Genomic DNA, 20,625 nt, shown 5'->3' with positions numbered 1-20,625 from the left:
CTACAGGGCCCAGGCCCTATGTGACCCTGAGGAGGGGGAGAGAGCCAAGGCTCCTGCACCCCCTTGCCAGCCAGCTCTACCCACGAGGGTCAGCCCTTCCACACAAAGCAAGGGCACACTCTGCTCCCCCTGCACCAGGTCCTCTGGCCCTTTAAGAGCAGGAGTACAGTCCCCCTCCCACTCTCATGGAACGTCTCCTCAGGCGCGGCAACGCCATTGGTTGGCACCGTCACTCCAGGCAACGGGGGGTCGGGGACGCTCACCGCCGCCCGGCTCGAGTTTCCCTACAGCGTAGAACGTTGCCCATAGCTCTCCCATTGGCTGCTACCGTCGCCCGGGCAACGACGGGCGCGGCCGGGACGCTAACCCGTCACGGTCTCGGGTTTCCCGGCCGAAGGTTCACCCGCTCCCTGATTGGCTGGCCGCCGTCGCCGGGGCAACGGGAGGACGCTGAGCGCGGCGCCGCTCGAAGGCCCCGCAGCGAGCCGCGGCCTTTCCTGGTCGCGGTGCCCGGGGCCGGGCCGCTGTGCGGCGGGAAGCGAGCATGGCTCAGAGCGGGGTGCTGCTGACCAGGGAGCCGGCGCCGCAGGCGGTGCCGGTGTCCGAGCTGCCCGTGAAGGCGTACGAGGCGGCGCTGAACACGGGGCCGGACTCCTCGTGCGGCCTGGCCACGGCCGGCTTCCGCGCCGCCAAGTACCTGACCGAGGAGTGGCACCAGCACAACTACGCCCAGTACCACCAGGCCTTCGCCGACCGCGACGGCTCCGAGCGCTGCCGCCACGAGTCCCAGAGCCTGGCCGCCTACGCCGCCGCCCTGGCCCAGCGCAGCCAGGAGGACTCCACCGCCAAGCTGGGCCAGCGCCTCCAGGACACGCACTTCTGGAAGGCCGAGCTCCAGAGGGAGACCGAGGACCTGAGCGCCGAGACCGACCTGCTGGCGGCCCAGAAAGTGCGGCTGGAGCGGGCGCTGGACGCCACCGAGGTGCCCTGCACCATCGCCACCGACAACCTGCAGTGCCGCGAGAGGAGGCAGCCGGGGGACCTGGTTCGGGACCAGGTGGAGACGGAGCTGCTGAAGGTGAGTGGGGCGGGGGCCTGCCCTGAGGCCCTTCCGCAGCCGCCCTCATCTCTAAAATGCCCAGGGGCTGCGATGATGGGCAGCGCCGCAGTACCCTAAGGTAGACAGACTGTGGAGATCACCCCCCATGGAGACCTGTCCCAGCAGAGCACAGACCTGGCTCTGCTTCCTGGCCTTGTGGCCTGTTGTGTTCCCAACCGTTTGGTTCTCACTGCTTGGGCAGGACCAGGGGAGACTAAAGGTCCTTGCCTGCTACCTCTCCCCCTTGGTCCTGGTCTTGATATTGAATCCGGCCCCTGTTGCTGCCAGCTCCACCTGGCAGGAGGGTTACACAAGCAAGATCAGAATGGAGGCCTCTGAGATCGACATGGAGCATCACATACTGGCATGAGACATCCATGGGCTGCACCTCCATATAAAATATAAGGTGCCAGTTAAGTGCCACCCTAGGTTCTTGGCTAGTTGCCAGTTGTAGCCCTTGGGTGGGCAATGTCCAGCCACCCTTCTCATAACTGTCTTCCTGTACATGGTATTGTTTTTGTCCTGCTGAGGGAAAGAAAGAGAGAGGTGGTGTTTCAACACAAAGCAGGATCTTTATCATGCTGCAAGATTGATACAGTATTGAGATTACAAGGTAGATGGGTGACAACTGTGTGGGGTGACAGCGTAGGCAGGCAGAGGGTATATACAGGTGATACTTTTCTGGCAAACTTAGTTTAGCAAACATGAAATAAACTAACATTTATTTGAGCATAAGCTTTCATCTGATGAAGTGAGCTGTAGCTCACAAAAGTTTATGCTCAAATAAATTTGTTAGTCTCTAAGGTGCCACAAGTCCTCCTTTTTTTTTTTTTTTTTTTGCGGATACAGACGAATACGGCAGCTACTCTGAAACATGAAATAAACTGTTTTGGAACATGTTCCCCAAAGAGAGCCTCCAGCAGAAACTTTAACATCTGCTTTGGAGATGCTGGGATTTTCAATGCGATGTTGTGTGCAGAATGCGTTGGGTCAAATTCTACTCTCATAGCTGTACAATTCCATGAATGTAATTATGGTTGAACGGGTGTAACTGAGGACAGATTCTGGACCCATTTTGCATTCTGGAATGCTCCTTATTCTTGCATCTAAGGAATCAGTTAATATCTAGTTTTTTGCAATCTCCAATATATTTTGAAGGTTCCAAAATTGATTCAGGACGAGTTATTGACCAGATTAAACGGCAATATTAGTACTTAACAAAAAACAGAGCCGGACTTCATAGTGGATGGGAAGCAATTAGGATATTATAGGAGTTCTTTAATTGGGATCATGCAGATGTTGTAACCAGTGTTCATGGGAATATTCTAGTTGATAGTAAAATATGAAATTACTATTAAATAGCATAAAGGATAACATAGTGGCCTGTCCTTCTGTTGCATAAACATTAACATGATTATACCCAGATTATCAAGCAGAAATTCTCTTAACAGGCTCTTGACGCTTTATGGAGAACTTTGTCAAACGTACATTTACAAAAATATTCATCTGGCATAGCTTATTTCCTGTATTACTCACCTGTTACTCACTGTTATGAAGGATACTTAGTTCATTTCTAAGGAGCCCATCTGCTGCTGCTGCTAGTTCTTCACTTTTTAAATCGTAATTCTGTTTCTGATGACAAAGCATCAACAGCCAACTGGACCTGTCATAAAGAAAGAATGATGTGATTTCAGAAGAGGCATAAGCACCAGAAGCAGATGAACTCTTGAGAAGCTAAGATTCTGTTACCATGCCAATGACCTTTGCAAAGAGGAATGAGGGAAACGAATGAATAATATGAGAACAACAACAACAGTGCAAGAGTTAACTGAAATACATGAATTTTGCAGCAGAGATGTTTGCAAATAGAATGATTTGAAGTGAATTCTTTGTGACTTTGCCAGCTCTTTAAGACCTGGTTATGCTAAATGCCCCACTCTCATTCCAGAAAATCAATCTCTATCTTGTATGTCTTGCTCTTTCCAATCGTAGAATAGTAATACTTGTCACTCAGCCATGAGTTCTGACTGCTCATGGCTCAGATTTCAAAGCTAATGCATGTTTATAATGGTTTGATTTGCTGGTGGGTTTATTTCCATTTGCATATTGATTTGGAGGAGATACGCAGTTTTATTAAAAATTTGTTCCAAATCCTGTTCACCTGTCCAACCACCTTCCATGCTAACCCCTCCCTCAAACAATGGAGGATCAGAGCTGCTCATTCTAGGTTTGTCTTTTCCTCCTTTGGAACTGGGAAGGGACGATGGGCCATATGTTCCTCTCCCAGTGAAAACTCAAAGGTAGGGAAACAGCATTCTAAAGACACTACCTGGTCAGCTGTGTGGAGAGTCTGACATACCTTCCCTTGGGCAGAGGTTTTTTGATCGCATGGGGAAATTGAATTCCAGGGTGTCTGTGCAATCAATTCAGTCCCTTTTCACTGATTTCATGCCCCCCTACCCTACTAGGCGTGGCACATTCCAACCTTATTTCCATTGGTACAATACCCCCGATGTGGCAGTGCACTAATATCCATAGAATTGTTCAGTTGGAAGGGACCACAGGAGGCCATGCTGAGGCAGAAAGGTCTATTGAGCCTGCCCTGACAGGTGTTTGTCTAACCTGTTCCAGTGCTTAAATCCTTAGAGTTAAAAAGGTTTTCCTAATATCTAACCTAAATCTCCCTTGCTGCAAACTGAGCTGATTACGTCTTCTCCTACCAGGTGTGCTTGGCAAGGAGCCCCGTTCATTCCCCCTGGGAAATCTGTTATTTGTGGGGATGGATGTATCAAGTAGAGTGGTTACTCCCTGGCCCCCCAAATCCACACAGCTGTAGCTATGTGGGGGAGGTGGAAACAGGCAGAGCAGGTTACTGCTCCCATTTCCTGTCATTTTGGGGCCTTTTCACTGATATGTGGGATCCTTTGCTCTCCTCTGCTCTGCAGTGTTCAGATCCTGTATTATGAGAGTCCCTGAAAGATAGGCACCTTCTCAGCAGCGCTTGGACACATGGAAGTTAGGAGCGTAAATACCTTTGATGATCTGGGCAATGGTGTTTATAGAGACAGCACCAACAGACACGCAAGCTGAGGAAACCCTTTGCATGGAAGGGTAATTTCCTTTTCCTTCCAGCAGAAGTCACTTTAGCAGGTGACCACAGTAAGAAACCAGGGGTAGCTAGAGGGAAGATTTCCTGCTACTTTTTGTCATATAGAGGGTTTCAGCCTCTCTCTCCTAGAGGGAGGAGTCATATTGAGAACACATAGGGTGATATGTAATACTGCCTGTTTCACTACTACCATAATGAGGGATGAATATGTTTCAGTGAAAGATCTTCAGGTGAGTAATATAAATCAGATGTGTAGTACTTAGGTGACTTTTACTTAGAAAGGAGTGAATCAGCTTAGATGACGTATTGAAGTGAGGTATTTTAAGGGCAGTTCCAGTTAGGAAAGGAAGGTTGGAGGAAGGAGCAGAATGGTCTTTCATGATGAATAAAGATGTATCCATGTAAGTTACATCACTTTTCTTTCTTCCAACATCAGACTACTGCACGTGAAATATCTGATCTCAGGAAAATATAAACATGCATCTAACTCTGAATGATGTATTTGACTATCATAGCACATCTCATCATATACTCTAAATCTCCTCTGCGTCATTGTAATGCCAGATTAATAACTTTTTGTGCCTGCATCTAATATTATATTATAAGCACTAGCATGGGCTTGTCACGTGGTGGTATAAATCATGTGTCAGGTATGTATATTTTGCATGTCAAATGGTATTTCTACACATGCAGTCTCCAGATTGATTAATTTAGGGCCAAATACCACCCTGGTTTAAACAGAAAACTCTGCTTATACCACCCTGGCTTAAGAAACTCACAAACATTTGCTTTTAAAAATTCCCATTATTTTCTCCAAGTGATATTAATGAGATGCACAAAATTATGCATTGTGATGGATTGATCACTAGATTCATTCTACCTAGGAAAGCACCATCTATAGCACCATAAAACTAAAACCTGTAATAAAATAAATTACCTACTAAATTTTAAACTGTAAAATGTTCATTTTGTTTTAAATTGACAATCATTTTATGATGGTCATGAAGATTATTATTCGTAACTATGGAAAAGAAAACTGAAAATTAAATGAGATCCTTTTAGATTCCATGACATTTCATTTTAATAGCTGAGATGACCAGATATACATGAGAACATAAAAGACTGGAATGAGAACATATCGTCCATCAAGTCCGATACTTACAACTCTGAGAAATACAAATCCACATTATTGTCATCCTCTGAACTACAAAAGTGCTGCTAGTGACTAAAATCCTTTAATAGTCCCTTCCTCTCATAATATATGAAGGGTCTTCAAGCTAATTAATACTACAGTTCCATGCACACTCTAAATAAAGGTAATATAGAATCACAGGGATGTCGGGCTGGAAGGGATCTTGAGAGGTCATCAAGTCCAGCCCCCTCTGCTCAGGCTGGACCAAGTAAACCTAGAACATCCCTGACATGCGTTTGGAGATTTTTAAGAACCGGTTGGACAATGATGGAATTCCACAACCTTGAAAACCTATTCCACAGCTTAACTACCCTTAGAGTTATAACAACCCTTAACATATTTGACAACTCTTATCAAGTCGTCCCTCAATCTACTTTTCGCCAGATTAAGCATGTCCAGATTTTTTAAATCTGTGCTCATAGATCAGGTTTGCTAAACCATGTTTCATTTTTGTTGCTCTCCTCTGGACTGTCTCCAATTTGTCCACGTCTTTCCTAAATTATGGTGCCTATAGTTGGACACAGTACTCTAGGTGAGGCCTCACCAGTGTCAAGTAGAGTGGGACAATTACCTCCTGGGTCTTACGTATGACACTCCTGTTAATACATCCCCAAAAGATATTAGCCTGTTTCATAACTGCATCACATTGTTGACTCATATTCAATTTGTAATCCTCTGTAACCCCTGGATCCTTTCCAGCAGTACGACCACCAGTTTTGTAGCTGTGGATTTGATTTTTCCTTCCTCATATACATTCTATAAATATATTCTACCACTTGTTAAACCACAAACCTCTCCCCATGGGGAATCACACAGTGATGGCAGGATTTGGTCCTAATTAGCTGTGCTTCCAGACTCTGACTCCCTTTATCATGGATGCTCACGGAAGCAGTGAAATTTCAAACAGCACCAGGCTGTGTTCCCCTGCAGGCCTGGGGAGCCAACTCCTCTGCCCCATCCCAGCTGGCCTGCTCCAAATCTGCAGCCTTGAACTCTGTGGAGCCACATGGAGGCACTTCTGCAGGTTTGGGGTTGGGGAAAGAGGGCCATGCTGCAGAGGCAAAACTTCCCCTTTTTTTAAGCACAACTAGGGTTGCCAACTTTCGAATCACACAAAATCGAACACCGCTAGCCCCACCCCTTCCCTGAGACCCCCCCCCCCCTTCTCACTATATTCCCCTCTCTTGGTGGCTCGCTCTCCCCCACCCTCACTCATTTTCACTGGGCTGGGGCAGGAGGTTGGGGTGTGGGAAGGGGTGAGGGCTATAACTGGGGGTGCGGGCTCCAGGGGTGCGGGCTCCCTAACCCTATCCCTAATCCTAACCAGACACCTGGTCACCCTAAGCACCACACCAGCTCCATTTCCTATACAGATATGAAGGGGAGCATTTTGCATTGGTGAGCATGAATCATACATAGCTCAATCATACTCATCCCTCTGTCTCTTATGTGGTAAGATGTCTTCAGTTCTGAGTCTGTGAAGATTTACACAAGTGCACAACTTTAGGCACTGAGCAGGCCCACTGAACTTAGTGGGTTAAAGATAAGCACATGCATACATTTTGGAGGATTGGGGCCTTAATCGGGAATATTTAGTGTCCAATCCCACGGCTTTTATTCAGGCAAAACTCCCACTGAACTTTGCCTGAGTAATAATGCAGAAATTTGGGGCCTGTAGGTGTCTTTTGCTAGTTTGAACATACTCTACATTTATTTGCACACACTGTTTCAGGGTAAGAGGGAAGCTCATCTACTTTAAGGTTTGGAGTTAAATCAGGAATCCTAAACCTTCCCAAAGAGCTAAAAGGCATGGTTACTGACATGGTTTCTGGCTGTATGTTTCATGAGGTTGCTCTGCCAGTTTATGCAGCTTAAGAATTAGCATGGAGTTTATTTTAAATGTCATGAAAAATCATATGGCAGATCAGCATGCAGAAGTGGTTGTTATTTAAACCTGTGTGTCTGGAGCACATTAGGTTTATCTACTTCCCACTAGCATTATGGCTGCCGTGGATTATGGCTATTGCTTCTGCATTTCTTAAGTATTCTATTTAAGTGCACATCTCCCCCAGCAGAAATGCAGTTACTTTTATTGTAGGTCATTCAACAAGAGTCTCCTTTATTTTAGTACTGCATCTCTTTTGCCATGTAAGAGACCTATTAATTGGTAATGGAAGGCTTTTCATATTCAAAGCTGTGCAATTAAATTGCACATTGATCATAGGTAATGCTATTGCCTCTTTATTTAAACTGAGGATACACCACACAACATGAAATCAATTATCTTTAATGGCATTTCAAATCTCGGGTCTTGCTAAATCTTTTAAAATATTTGTAACAAAATGGTGCTGTCTAACAATTCAACCCTCGTAACATTTCCTTCCTTGGTATTCCTCATTGCAAGGGCAGTTTATTAAAGAGACACTGTCAACTTTTTTTAATAGGTTTCATTTTAACAGTGCATCTCAGAATCTTAAAAATGCCATTTTCACCCTGATCAGACTTGTCCTTTTTCTGTTTAAAATAAATTGTTCTTTATTATTTTCCTCCTTTGTTTCTTATGGAGAATAAGCTGATGTGTCAGTGGCTTGTATACATCCTTATTTGTCTAAAACATTGTAATATAATCAACTGGTGCAAGCACAGTTCTAAGAATAGTGTTTGATAGTAAATATGTTCTCTCTCTGCTGGCCAGATGACTGTCATTGGAGTAAAATAGCAACATTAATGAGGAGTTTTTTAATGCCCTGTAGCTCTTTTTAATGTCTAGGCCATAAATAATAAGCGGAGGAAATAAGGTAGGAAATGTGGTATCTTTTATTGGACCAGCTAATAAATAACAGTGCACAAGCTTCCAGGGCAGAAAGGTCATTTCATTAAGTATTGGTAGAATCATAGAATCATAGAATATCAGGGTTGGAAGGGACCTCAGGAGGTCATCTAGTCCAACCCCCTGCTCAAAGCAGGACCAATCCCCAATTAAATCATCCCAGCCAGGGCTTTGTCAAGCCTGACCTTAAAAACTTCTAAGGAAGGAGATTCTACCACCTCCCTAGGTAACGCATTCCAGTGTTTCACCACCCTCCTAGTGAAAAAGTTTTTCCTAATATCCAACCTAAACCTCCCCCACTGCAACTTGAGACCATTACTCCTTGTCCTGTCCTCTTCTACCACTGAGAATAGTCTAGAACCATCCTCTCTGGAACTACCTCTCAGGTAGTTGAAAGCAGCTATCAAATCCCCCCTCATTCTTCTCTTCTGCAGACTAAACAATCCAAGTTCCCTCAGCCTCTCCTCATAAATCATGTGTTCCAGACCCCTAATCATTTTTGTTGCCCTTCGCTGGACTCTCTCCAATTTATCCACATCCTTCTTGAAGTGTGGGGCCCAAAACTGGACACAGTACTCCAGATGAGGCCTCACCAATGTCGAATAGAGGGGGACGATCACTCCCTCCATCTGCTTGCTATGCCCCTACTTATACATCCCGAAATACCATTGGCCTTCTTGGCAACAAGGGCACACTGCTGACTCATATCCAGCTTCTCGTCCACTGTCACCCCTAGGTCCTTTTCCGCAGAACTGCTGCCTAGCCATTCGGTCCCTAGTCTATAGTGGTGCATTGGGTTCTTCCGTCCTAAGTGCAGGACTCTGCACTTATCCTTATTGAACCTCATCAGATTTCTTTTGGCCCAATCCTCCAATTTGTCTAGGTCCCTCTGTATCCTATCCCTGCCCCCCAGCATATCTACCACTCCTCCTAGTTTAGTATCATCCGCAAATTTGCTGAGAGTGCAATCCACACCATCCTCCAGATCATTTATGAAGATATTGAACAAAACCGGCCCCAGGACCGACCCCTGGGGCACTCCGCTTGACACCGGCTGCCAACTAGACATGGAGCCATTGATCACTACCAGTTGAGCCCGACAATCTAGCCAACTTTCTACCCACCTTATAGTGCATTCATCCAGCCCATACTACTTTAACTTGCTGACAAGAATACTGTGGGAGACCGTGTCAAAAGCTTTGCTAAAGTCAAGAAACAAAACATCCACTGCTTTCCCTTCATCCACAGAACCAGTAATCTCATCATAGAAGGCGATTAGATTCGTCAGGCATGACCTTCCCTTGGTGAATCCATGCTGACTGTTCCTGATCACTTTCCTCTCATGTAAGTGCTTCAGGATTGATTCTTTGAGGACCTGCTCCATGATTTTTCCGGGGCCTGAGGTGAGGCTGACTGGCCTGTAGTTCCCAGGATCCTCCTTCTTCCCTTTTTTAAAGATTGGCACTACATTAGCCTTTTTCCAGTCATCTGGGACTTCCCCCGTTCACCACGAGTTTTCAAAGATAATGGCCAATGGCTCTGCAATCACAGCCGCCAATTCCTTTAGCACTCTTGGATGCAACTCGTCCGGCCCCATGGACTTGTGCACATCCAGCTTTTCTAAATAGTCCCTAACCACCTCTTTTTCCACAGAGGGCTGGCCATCTACTCCCCATGCTGTGATGCCCAGCGCAGCAGTCTGGGAGCTGACCTTGTTAGTGAAGACAGAGGCAAAAAAAGCATTGAGTACATTAGCTTTTTCCACATCCTCTGTCACTAGGTTGCCTCCCTCATTCAGTAAGGGGCCTACACTTTCCTTGACTTTCTTCTTGTTGCCAACATACCTGAAGAAACCCTTCTTGTTACTCTTGACATCTCTTGCTAGCTGCAGCTCCAGGTGCGATTTGGCCCTCCTGATTTCATTCCTACATGCCCGAGCAATATTTTTATACTCTTCCCTGGTCATATGTCCAACCTTCCACTTCTTGTAAGCTTCTTTTTTATGTTTAAGATCCGCTAGGATTTCACCGTTAAGCCAAGCTGGTCACCTGCCATATTTACTATTCTTTCGACACATCGGGATGGTTTGTCCCTGTAACCTCAACAGGGATTCCTTGAAATACAGCCAGCTCTCCTGGACTCCTTTCCCCTTCATGTTAATCCCCTAGGAGATCCTACCCATCCATTCCCTAAGGGAGTCGAAGTCTGCTTTCCTGAAGTCCAGGGTCCGTATCCTGCTGCTTACCTTTCTTCCCTGTGTCAGGATCCTGAACTCAACCAACTCATGGTCACTGCCTCCCAAATTCCCATCCACTTTTGCTTCCCCCACTAATTCTTCCCGGTTTGTGAGCAGCAGGTTAAGAAAAGCTCCCCCCCTAGTTGGCTCCTCTAGCACTTGCACCAGGAAATTGTCCCCTACGTTTTCCAAAAACTTCCTGGATTGTCTATGCACCGCTGTATTGCTCTCCCAGCAGATATTAGGAAAATTAAAGTCACCCATGAGAACCAGGGCGTGCGATCTAGTAGCTTCTGCGACTTGCTGGAAGAAAGCCTCATCCACCTCATCCCCCTGGTCTGGTGGTCTATAGCAGACTCCCACCACTACATCACTCTTGTATGATGGCACTTCAGGAACAAAGCAAACTTCTTACAACCTAAGATGCTTCCTTGTTCAGTAAAGGATATTTTAAAATACAGACTTTTAGTTTCCTATCCAAATAAATTTAATTATGAAATTAGCATGATACATCAGTTCAACCTGGGGCTTTAGACATCTGTCCCATTATCAAGGAGGTGGGTCAACTCTTCAGGGCATAAACTAATCACCTGCTGGCTTTAGGAGACAATTGGTCCTCCATCTACAACATTGTTGAACTGACTAGATGCATTATGAGATTTTTCCATATTCCTTGGTGTTGTCCATTACCAGATGCAGGATTCTGGACTAAGTTGGTCTGATCCTATATGACAAAGCTTTGAAATTCAATAGATTATTTTTCAGTGGGTGCCTTAAAGCCATTTAAACATACAATAATTTTGTAAAAGGTCTAGCACCAACATCTATATATCAGCCTATACTGTTGCAAATCTTGTCTTAAATATGATAAAACATATTCCTTCCTCTTAATATACATGCAGTATTAAAACAACAAATTCTAAAGAATGGAAATACTTTAAGCATTAGTCACAAACCTGTAATTTATTGAGTGAATTCAATGTTGATTGATCTACCTTATATTTGAATCATATCTAACTCCTTGGAAGATCTTGACAAAGTCTTTACAATAATGAAAAATAGTGTCACAAAGAGAATGGATAATTAGTGGACAATTTAGCAACGCACCAGTAGTGGTTGAAAGCAAAGGTCTCTGAAAATGGGATGTACTGAATATCATAATTTTTATATTTTTATCTAGGAAGTTGAACTTATCAGAAATGTACAAGAACTTCTGAAGAGAACTTTGATGCAAGCTGTTAACCAGATGCAGTAAGATGCTTTTCACTGTTCCTAAGTACTTAATGATTTATAGGACCAAATTCATTCCTGACCTCTATGGACACAACTGTCAGTAGGTGAAATTCACAAGGCCTATGCACTACCTACCATTCTATTTAAGCCCTCAAAATAGATACAATTATGTATATGGAAAGGCAGCATTGTAAGGAAGCCAGGTGGTGTAAGAGAAGTGCCATGTCTTTTTGTAGCAATAGTTACCATTATTCTATAACATTAGGTCAGATTTTTCATCTTGCTTTCAAATAGATCTGTCTAGTTCTGTGATGGCTCAAAATTGCATTTAAGTAGAAGTACAGTAAAAACATTTTATTCTGTTGAAGTCACTGCTCTATTGCATTGGGATAGTACAGCTATTTTAAAATCTCTTTTTAAACAGTTTGTTAGAAAAAAGTACCCTTGTGCCCCCTGAGCTGTTGCCGTCAGATGTGAGTATGAATTAAGGAAGTGAAAAAACCTGACAGTATCTTTGCTAGTATGGAAGTCTGTTTGCTCTTGAAAAGTAGTGTTTACATTTATGTTACAATATACCTGTCTGAAGATAAGATGTTTACTAAATTCTAAGGTATTTCAAGGTGAGGCAATTAATAGTACGCATTACATTTCAAAATCTTTTATTCTTATCAGCCAGCATTTGTCTTATTTTCTTAGATATAAAGCAGAATATTATTTTAATAAAGAATGCTTATAAAAAGTGGAATCACACAACAATTTCAAATGGTTTAATTACCTCTGTGATGGGTTACCCCCCACTCCGGGGTGCCACCTGATGTACTGGGGTACCACTGACCCCTCCTATTCCATCAGCCTGGGCTCCCTTACTCTGGCCTGCTGAGCCAAGCCCTCAAGCCTCCTCCAGCAAACACATAGGTAGGGACACACCAGCTGTGGAATGACATGGATACTGAAATCAGCTCTGCATGGGAAGACTCAGCTAGGGAATTGCCCAGCACTCAAGTGCACACCCCCGCTGGGGTGCAAACCCAAAATTGTTTTGTCTGTGATGCACAGAGAACTATACAGCGTAAGCTTATTGAAATTCGCCTCCTCCCTCAATGTGGAGGAAGATATGCACAGTTTCCTCCCCCCCCCGCCCTGTTATGAATTCCACAAACTGGGTTTAGAGAAAACAAAAGCAAGCTTATTAACTACACAAGATAGATTTTAAGTTTTTATAAGGGATAGCAAACAGATCAAAGCAGATTACTGAGCAAATAAAACAAACACGCAAACTAAGCTTAATACACTAAAGAAACTGGTTACAAGTAGTAATTTCTCACCCTAAATGTTGTTTTAGGCATTTCTTTCACAAGCCAGACACCTTTTCCAGCCTGGGCTCAGCTCTCCCCGCCCCCCCCCTTTGTCTTTGTTTCTTAGGCCTTGTCTACACTGCCACTTTACAGTGCTGCAACTTTCTCGATCAGGGGTGTGAAAAAACACGCCTCCCCCACCCCGAGCGCTGCAAGTTTCAGCGCTGTAAAGAGCTCTCTCCCAGTGCTGGTGCCACGACTACACAGCCACATTACAGCGCTGCTGCAGCTTTAGATGTTTCCAGCAGTCATCCTGGGCGGGGGTTCAGTGAAGAAAGAACCCTGATTAACTCCCTTCCCTCCCTTAAATAGGATTCACATATGGCAGGAATCCTTTGTCTTTCAGTGTGATTCCCACCCCCCACAGTGGAAAAATATTGGTATTCTATGTTGGAGTCCAGTACCAGGTGACATGACCACATGACCCTGTAGTGTCAAAGCAGCCATGAGGCAAAGGTCATTTGTAGCATCCCAGGAAGCTTCTCCAGAAGGTGGGAGATTAGCATCTTCAAAGACCTATTGTTCTCCTTAATGGTTCATTGACTTGTCCCCAGCTAGCCAGCCAGGCTGATTGCATTTTGTCTGGTGGGCGTTCCCCAGGGGCAAACACTTTTGTAGTTAAGATGTATAGTCAATATTCCAAAGTTTAGATACAAAAATGATACATGCATACAAATAGGATAATCATATTCAGTAAATCATAACCTTTCCAATGATATCTCACATGCCTTATCTTGCACAAAACATATCATAGTTATGCTATAATCATATTATAACAATATTTCTATGAAGAATACGGGCTGTTGTGTCGCAACCTCCATCAAAGCACAATACAGGATCTATTGAGTTCAGACTTTACTTTGTATTAATAATTGTTTTATGATCGTCTTGGTGTAGTATTACATAGGTTAACATTTGTAGACTTTTTGATTCCTTAGTTCATACTGACATCTGGTGGTAACAGGCGAGAGAAAAATGGTACATTTTATAATTAACTGTTGCTAAAGATCTTTAAATTAATTGTGGTAGGCAGGAGAGATTTAATTTAGAATAAAGCAACAGGTTTAATTTTTAATGTCATTATACTGTGTTTTCTGAGGATCAAATCATGCTGTCTCCTTGATAAAAACTTTGGGTGAGTGGGAAAGAGGACTAAGAAAACCATGTGGGTCACATTATGGAGTTCCCATATGGGCTCCCTGTCCACCAGGATTACTCTGTGAAACCCCAGGTCCAGCTCTGCACCTCACCATCAGACCTCCAGCTATTGTAGTTAGTGCAGAGGAGAGTTGGGGCGGAGGGATGGAAGTGGGTAGTAGGGTGCTGCTGTGCAAGGTTGGGGAAATAGATTTTGGGCTGGAATTTTCAAAGGATCGGAGGAGGGTTAGCTACCCAGCTTTCTTTGAAAGTCCTAGGCTCTGTCCTCTGGACTCATACATTTTCATGATGTTTTTGCAAGGTCGTATTATTTTTCCAGCACTGATTTGTGGTAATCTTCACCTTTTTAGATTAAATCGAGATCACAAGCAGATTTGTGAAATGGATTGGTCTGATAAGGTGGAAACATACAACATTGATGACAAATGTGGAAGATACAATAATCAGAGCACCAACATCCAGTTCCATCCCAGCTCATCAAAGTTTGAGGAAAGGTGAGGACTACTTGTTATTAACCTATACAAGGAAAGCCATTGAGATGTAAAGGATCCTCTGTATCAGCTAAAACCACACCATTTTTGTATATAAGTTTATTTTGTACCAAACAAATACATATTATATTTGCAAAAATATCAGTTCTTAGCAATAATTTGTTATAAACATTTGGGTGGGGTGTTATTCAAAACCCATTGAAGTCAATGCAAAGGCTTGATTAGATTGAATTACAGAAGGCCCTGGGTTAGTTGTTGAAAGAAAAGTTATATAGAACAGAATTTTATTGCTTAACTATTATAAATGTCACTTTTTTCCCTCCAATCACTATTCCTGCAACGTAGTTTACAAAATGTTATATAGTTCCTTCTGATGCTCAACAGATGGCAAAGTATTACCACAGAATCATATTTCAATCTGCTTTGTAGATAAAGTAGACATGGGTTTAAAGCTTAATTGGCTAGAAATCCTAGTGCTTATGTACCGCTGTCTTAACAATGTTTGCCACTCTCAGTATAGTTAAGATGTATGAGTGATTCTTATTTTTTGTTTTGCCTTTATTCTATTTGTTAAAGGTGATAGAACTTCTGATGATTCTATTTAGCGTATCTCTCTCTGCTTCAGAAGTGAGAGGACAGGTGAGAGTACTCCCACCTGCTGTTCCCCCATGTTTTATTTATAGTAATATTAAAGGGTGCATGCCATAGCAGGAAAGTTTATGGGATGATAAAACCCAAGGAAATGGAACAGTTCTGCTTTGGCTTTTCTTTTCCATTGCAACTTGAACAAAGTTGTTCATGAGAGTGATTCCTGCCCTATCCCTTACAGTGCCTCAACGCCTGAAACCTGGGCAAAATTCAGCCATGACAACATCTATAGGGCAGAGCGAGAGCGACTGGCTTCCATCAACCTCCGTTTATTGATTGACAATATCCTTCATGACACAGCTGAGGATCTCCACTTGCAGTGCGCTGCTGTCAATGAGGCTTTTGCTAAACGCTGTGAAGAGATGGAAGATGCAAAACACAAACTGGAACATCATTTGAAAAAAGTAAGGGTGCCCCTGAGTTTATTGGCTAAGCTGCTTCCACTAGTTTTCACACATATTGAGATCATCACCGCAGAATGATCAAGAAAGAAGAATTGCTTAGTCCATTTAGAGTATAGAATAGTATTTTGTGTCAGTTTAGTATCTGATAGGGTTTCCAGTTGTGACCCTGATTCAGCAGAACATCTAAGCACATGATTATATTTAAGTGTGCTTAAGTTCCCTTATTGTCACTGCATCACTAAATCACGGTGGACTTAAAATGCATGCTCAAAGTTAAGCACATGCTTAAGTGCTTTGCTGAATCAGGGCCTAACTCCTGCCCTGGCAAGGAGATGAACTTTATGATCTAATAGGTGTTTCCCACCTGTCTATCTGTAAAGTACTAGGTCAATGTTCATCTCAGGTGTAGCCCCACTGAAGTCAGTGGAATTAACCCAGGGTGGATTTTTCCCACTGTATCCATGTGTGAAGAGTACACAGTGTGTATCTTGCTGTACATGCAAGACACGTACACATACAACATAGACTCCTATTTAAAAGCTATTAATAGGGTGAGATGTTTCAAGATGTTGTTGGAGGCAAAGTAAAAATGCTTTGGATCCCATTGAAGGGCAGCTCTGAGCTAGCAGAGGACAGGTGGGGGCGGGGATAGAGAAATGGTAACATTTTTATGAACATGTCACTCCTAAATAGAAGCATCCACAGTAGTGTGCATTATGGTGCCTTTTCCATAACATATCTAATAAACTAGTGAGAGCATTTTTACTGTGACTGTACCTCTTCAAGGGAAGATTACAGTAGTCAGTATCATATACATCACTGCCAGTAACCACTAGTTCAGTGGTTCCCAAACTTGTTCTGCCGCTTGTTCAGGGAAAGCTCCTGGTGGGCCAGGCCGGTCTGTTTACCTGCCGCGTCCACAGATTCAGCCAATCGCGGCTCCCAGTGGCTGTGGTTCGCTGCTCCAGGCCAATGGGAGTTGCTGGAAGCAGCGGCCAGTACGTCCCTCAGCCCACACCGCTTCCAGCAGCTCCCATTGGCCTGGAGCAGTGAAACGTGGCCAGTGGGAGCCACGATTGGCCGAACCTGCGGATGCGACAGGTAAACAAACCAGCCTGGCGTGCCAGGGGCTTTCCCTGCACAAAATGGCGGAACAAGTTTGGGAACCACTGCACTAGTTGCTTCCCAAGATTATTTTTATTATTATACTCTTAAAAAGCGAGCATTTAGCATGGTACACTGTGCATTCTAAATGTATTACCTACTGTGTGTAAGGACAATACCATTGGTATGATACTTGTTTTTTAACGGCATCCACTGTAATACTACTGAAGTTCTATGGGCATTAATGTTAATTTCCATTTTGTTTTTTCTCCTTAAAGTCCAAAGGTGCAACAAACTGACATTCAGCAACTCATGACTGAATGATTCTGTGAAAATGCGTAATACCTTGTAAAAAAAAAAAAATCAGAAATACAGATTCATGGGCCTTGATTCTACTCATTTTCACTGATTTAATTCTGGAGTAACTCCATCAAAGTCAGTGGAGTTCACTGGTTTTAAAGTAGATAAAGTGAGAAATCCTGATTCTTTTCATAGTGATTTCAGCTTCACTAATGCCAGAAATCTGTGAACATAAGCATAGGTAATCTTTCTGATCTAATTTAAAATAGCCTGTCACTTTTTGAGTAATTTACATTAATTGCAGTGCCAGAAATAATTCACCGAGACGGATTGTGCCATGAACAGGTTCCGATGAGAGTACAAATAGACGGTAGTATTTAATCAGCTGCAAAAATTCTTCAGCTTCTCTTTAAAATGGACATCATACTTTTCACTCTGCTCAGTGTAGGAACAGAGATAAGGAGACAAAAGAGCTTTATAGGGCCTTTGCACCTCCCAAATTCTGGCAGCAACGGGCTACCTAGCAGGAGCAAAACTACTGTTGATTCCTTGGGAGCATGAAGAGGCCCCATCATTTAATGTCTGTAAAGTGCTATACACACTAATAGTACCATATAAGTTAAATTTATTGTCTTAAACTTGTCTTTTTTCATGGATATTCTCTTCAAACAGACTCTTAAAGAGATTGGAGATCAAGAAAACAACATTGCTGCTCTCAAACAAGCTATTAAGGACAAAGAAGCTCCGCTGAAAGTGGCTCAGACAAGGCTGTACGACAGATCTTTTAGGCCCAACGTTGAGCTCTGCAGAGATCCAGCACAATTCAGGTAAACACATTAAAGAGAGAGTCATTAAAGACCCCAATTATATCAAAGACATTTTTAGAGAACTTCTGCCTGGCAGAGACATACAGTGGCAAAGAAATAAATGGTTTACCCATTCACAATAAGGTGTTATTGTGAATGTGTGTATCATTGACTTCAATGGGTTGACATAGATTCAATGGAGTTTTACCCATTGATGCCAGTTCTGAAATGTCAATTATCTAATCCCCAAGTTTAACAATGTCACTGCCACTGTTGTATGAAATATGTTGACATTTAGTTTTGTAGCATGTGGCCTTCAGCACTTAATTACTGGGCTTGATTCCAATACCTTTCACTGATGTGAACTGGGAGTTATGCCATTGAAATCAGCGTAAAGAAGATCTGAATCAGGTCCAAAATGTTTATAAATAGAGAATCCATAAACATATCTGTCCGCTTTCTTCTTTGAACAGTGGGGGTCTTTACCTTATCCAACTGATCCAAAATAACCTGACAGGTTGTAGATAATTTGCAGACGGTATGCTCTTGGCAGAGGTTCACTGGGAGGTGGATTATGTGGTGAATCAATTACGCTTCAAGCACTGCGAATGTAAATGGGCTGTGCATTTCTAGAAGCTGAGAAAACTCATCAGCTCCTCCAAAGAACTAGCTGATGGCATTCGATTTTCAGTAATAATCCATTTAAAAACTGGAGGGCAATAAATCCTTTCAAATTAAAGGTCGGAATGTAATTTGTTACTCTTGATCTCATTATTGTGCTTGTCATTGATTCTCCCACGTGTGTTTTTTTTCCCCTGCCCTTAGGAAAATTTGTGATCAGCTTTCCCAGGTGGTTATAGCAAAAATATACACCATTCAAAGCCAATATGCTGCTTCTCTCCTCTGTATAGTGATTCGATCATTTTACTTAATTCAAATGCTTTATGCTATCTCAGACACATTCATTTAGGCCCTGATTCAGCAAACCATCCCTACTCAAAGCTCTTAAACATGTGCATTGCTTCTAATAGGATATAAGGACATGCTTAAGTGCTTTGCTGAATAGCGATGTGTTTGTTTTTCTGAAATGGGGCCTTATATTGTTTCACTTTACTCCTCTCCCCCCAATACATACCCCTTATATATAGCATCCCCTTTTCCCAAGAAATAAACATTTGGGGGGAACTTTCAATGAGAGTCGTGCACCTAACTGCCTTTTATGGCTTTGAAACTCTTCTCTACAATTCATTCTAAAAAGAACCTAAGGAACGTGTGGTGATCTCACTTACATCAATGTACATCTGGAGTAACACTAGGGGCTTCAGTAGTTCCTCCAGTTGTACACCAGCGAGCAGAGGTAAAAATTTGGGCTTACATGAACGTTCAGACAGTCAAAAATCAGTCAGTCATCTAAACCATCTTTAGCCCTTCAGTTGTTAACATAGGATGCTTGCAGAATGGAATAGTATCTAGGACAACATATCATTCTTTCATGACTATTCCAAATGGGGAAAGGTTATCTTGGAGTTTGTTGAGCATATTTTTTACAATGTAAATTTTAGGAGACCTTTATAATTACAGTCGTTTTGAAATTAGTCCTAGCTTTATGTTTATTGGAAGAGACTTCATTCACAGCTCGGAGAGCAGCTTCATTTCATAATTCTTTAGCCCAAAGTCCATAGCACCCACCAGGCCCTGCTAGCCGTTGTACAGACTAACACCCAATTACTGGGCTGTTGAGTTTCAGAAGAACAAAGACAGCTAACCAGAGAACTATAACAGCTCACATGCCTTTGGAGCCTTCCTCTAATTTTGATTACTTATTTAATTCTATTCAGGTTGATCAGTGAAGTTGAAGAACTGACAGAGTCCATTGAGTCTCTGAAGCAGAAACTACTGGAGGCTGAACAGTCTCTGAGGAACCTGGAAGACACGCGGATGAGTCTGGAGAAGGAGATAGCTGTGAAATCGAACAGCATTTTTATTGATAGGCAGAAGTGCATGGCCCATCGCACGCGATACCCTGTTGTCCTTAAACTAGCAGGTTACCAGTAGCAATACTCTCTGTATTAATGATGTGAAGATTGGTAGAAAATCTTAACCAAAGATATTTAATTTTATAATAAGTGTGTAATATTATAGTCAATAAGAAACATAATTGGCTGTTAATTTCCTTTATTTAAATAAAAATGCATAAGCATAACATCACGGTTGGCTGTGGTTCTTGCAGTTGCATTCCACCTAAAATTTGATCTCTGTTTTCTTTTTGCGTGTGTAGTTCATACAGTATGTGATGTTTCAGGGCTTTTTTCCTCAGATCAAATAAATGAACGTGCGGGTTTTGGAACAAAGAAAGGCTTTTCTAGCTCCATTGTTTTCAAGCAACTTTACAGTGAACAAATAAGTGTGCTTGGGAAATAGAAGAATGCACACTTCAGTAAGGAAACAGATTAAATAGATTTTAGTTTCAAGCTGCCCAAGGGTTATGAAAGTAAAATTGTAGTTTTCACAGTCATGTGACAGTCTGAATACTAACTACACATAGCAAACCCATGATACCTGGATGTATAATCTGGCATTGAATGAAATGATTTTAACCAATCAAAACCAATTCAGTTTACTTTTAAAGAGAAGCTAAACAGCTAGTGAACAGGGAATGC

The 20,625-nt window shown here is 42.8% G+C and overlaps 1 protein-coding gene across 1 annotated transcript; it reads left to right on the top strand.

The window, feature by feature from the left end:
- The first annotated feature begins 436 nt into the window (after positions 1-436).
- Positions 437-20,144, top strand: TEKT4 (tektin 4). The gene is made up of 6 exons (XM_073361773.1): positions 437-1,078; positions 11,647-11,717; positions 14,563-14,706; positions 15,533-15,755; positions 17,832-17,986; positions 19,804-20,144. Exons 1-6 carry the CDS (start codon positions 545-547, stop codon positions 20,018-20,020), a joined length of 1,344 nt encoding a protein of 447 aa, XP_073217874.1. The 5' UTR covers positions 437-544; the 3' UTR covers positions 20,021-20,144.
- The last annotated feature ends 481 nt before the right edge of the window (positions 20,145-20,625 follow it).

Source organism: Lepidochelys kempii, chromosome 10, assembly GCF_965140265.1.
Source record: "Lepidochelys kempii isolate rLepKem1 chromosome 10, rLepKem1.hap2, whole genome shotgun sequence".
In the NCBI taxonomy this organism is placed as follows: domain Eukaryota; kingdom Metazoa; phylum Chordata; order Testudines; family Cheloniidae; genus Lepidochelys; species Lepidochelys kempii.
Note: the sequence above shows the minus strand (reverse complement) of the source record. Positions and strands in the feature narration are given on the sequence as shown.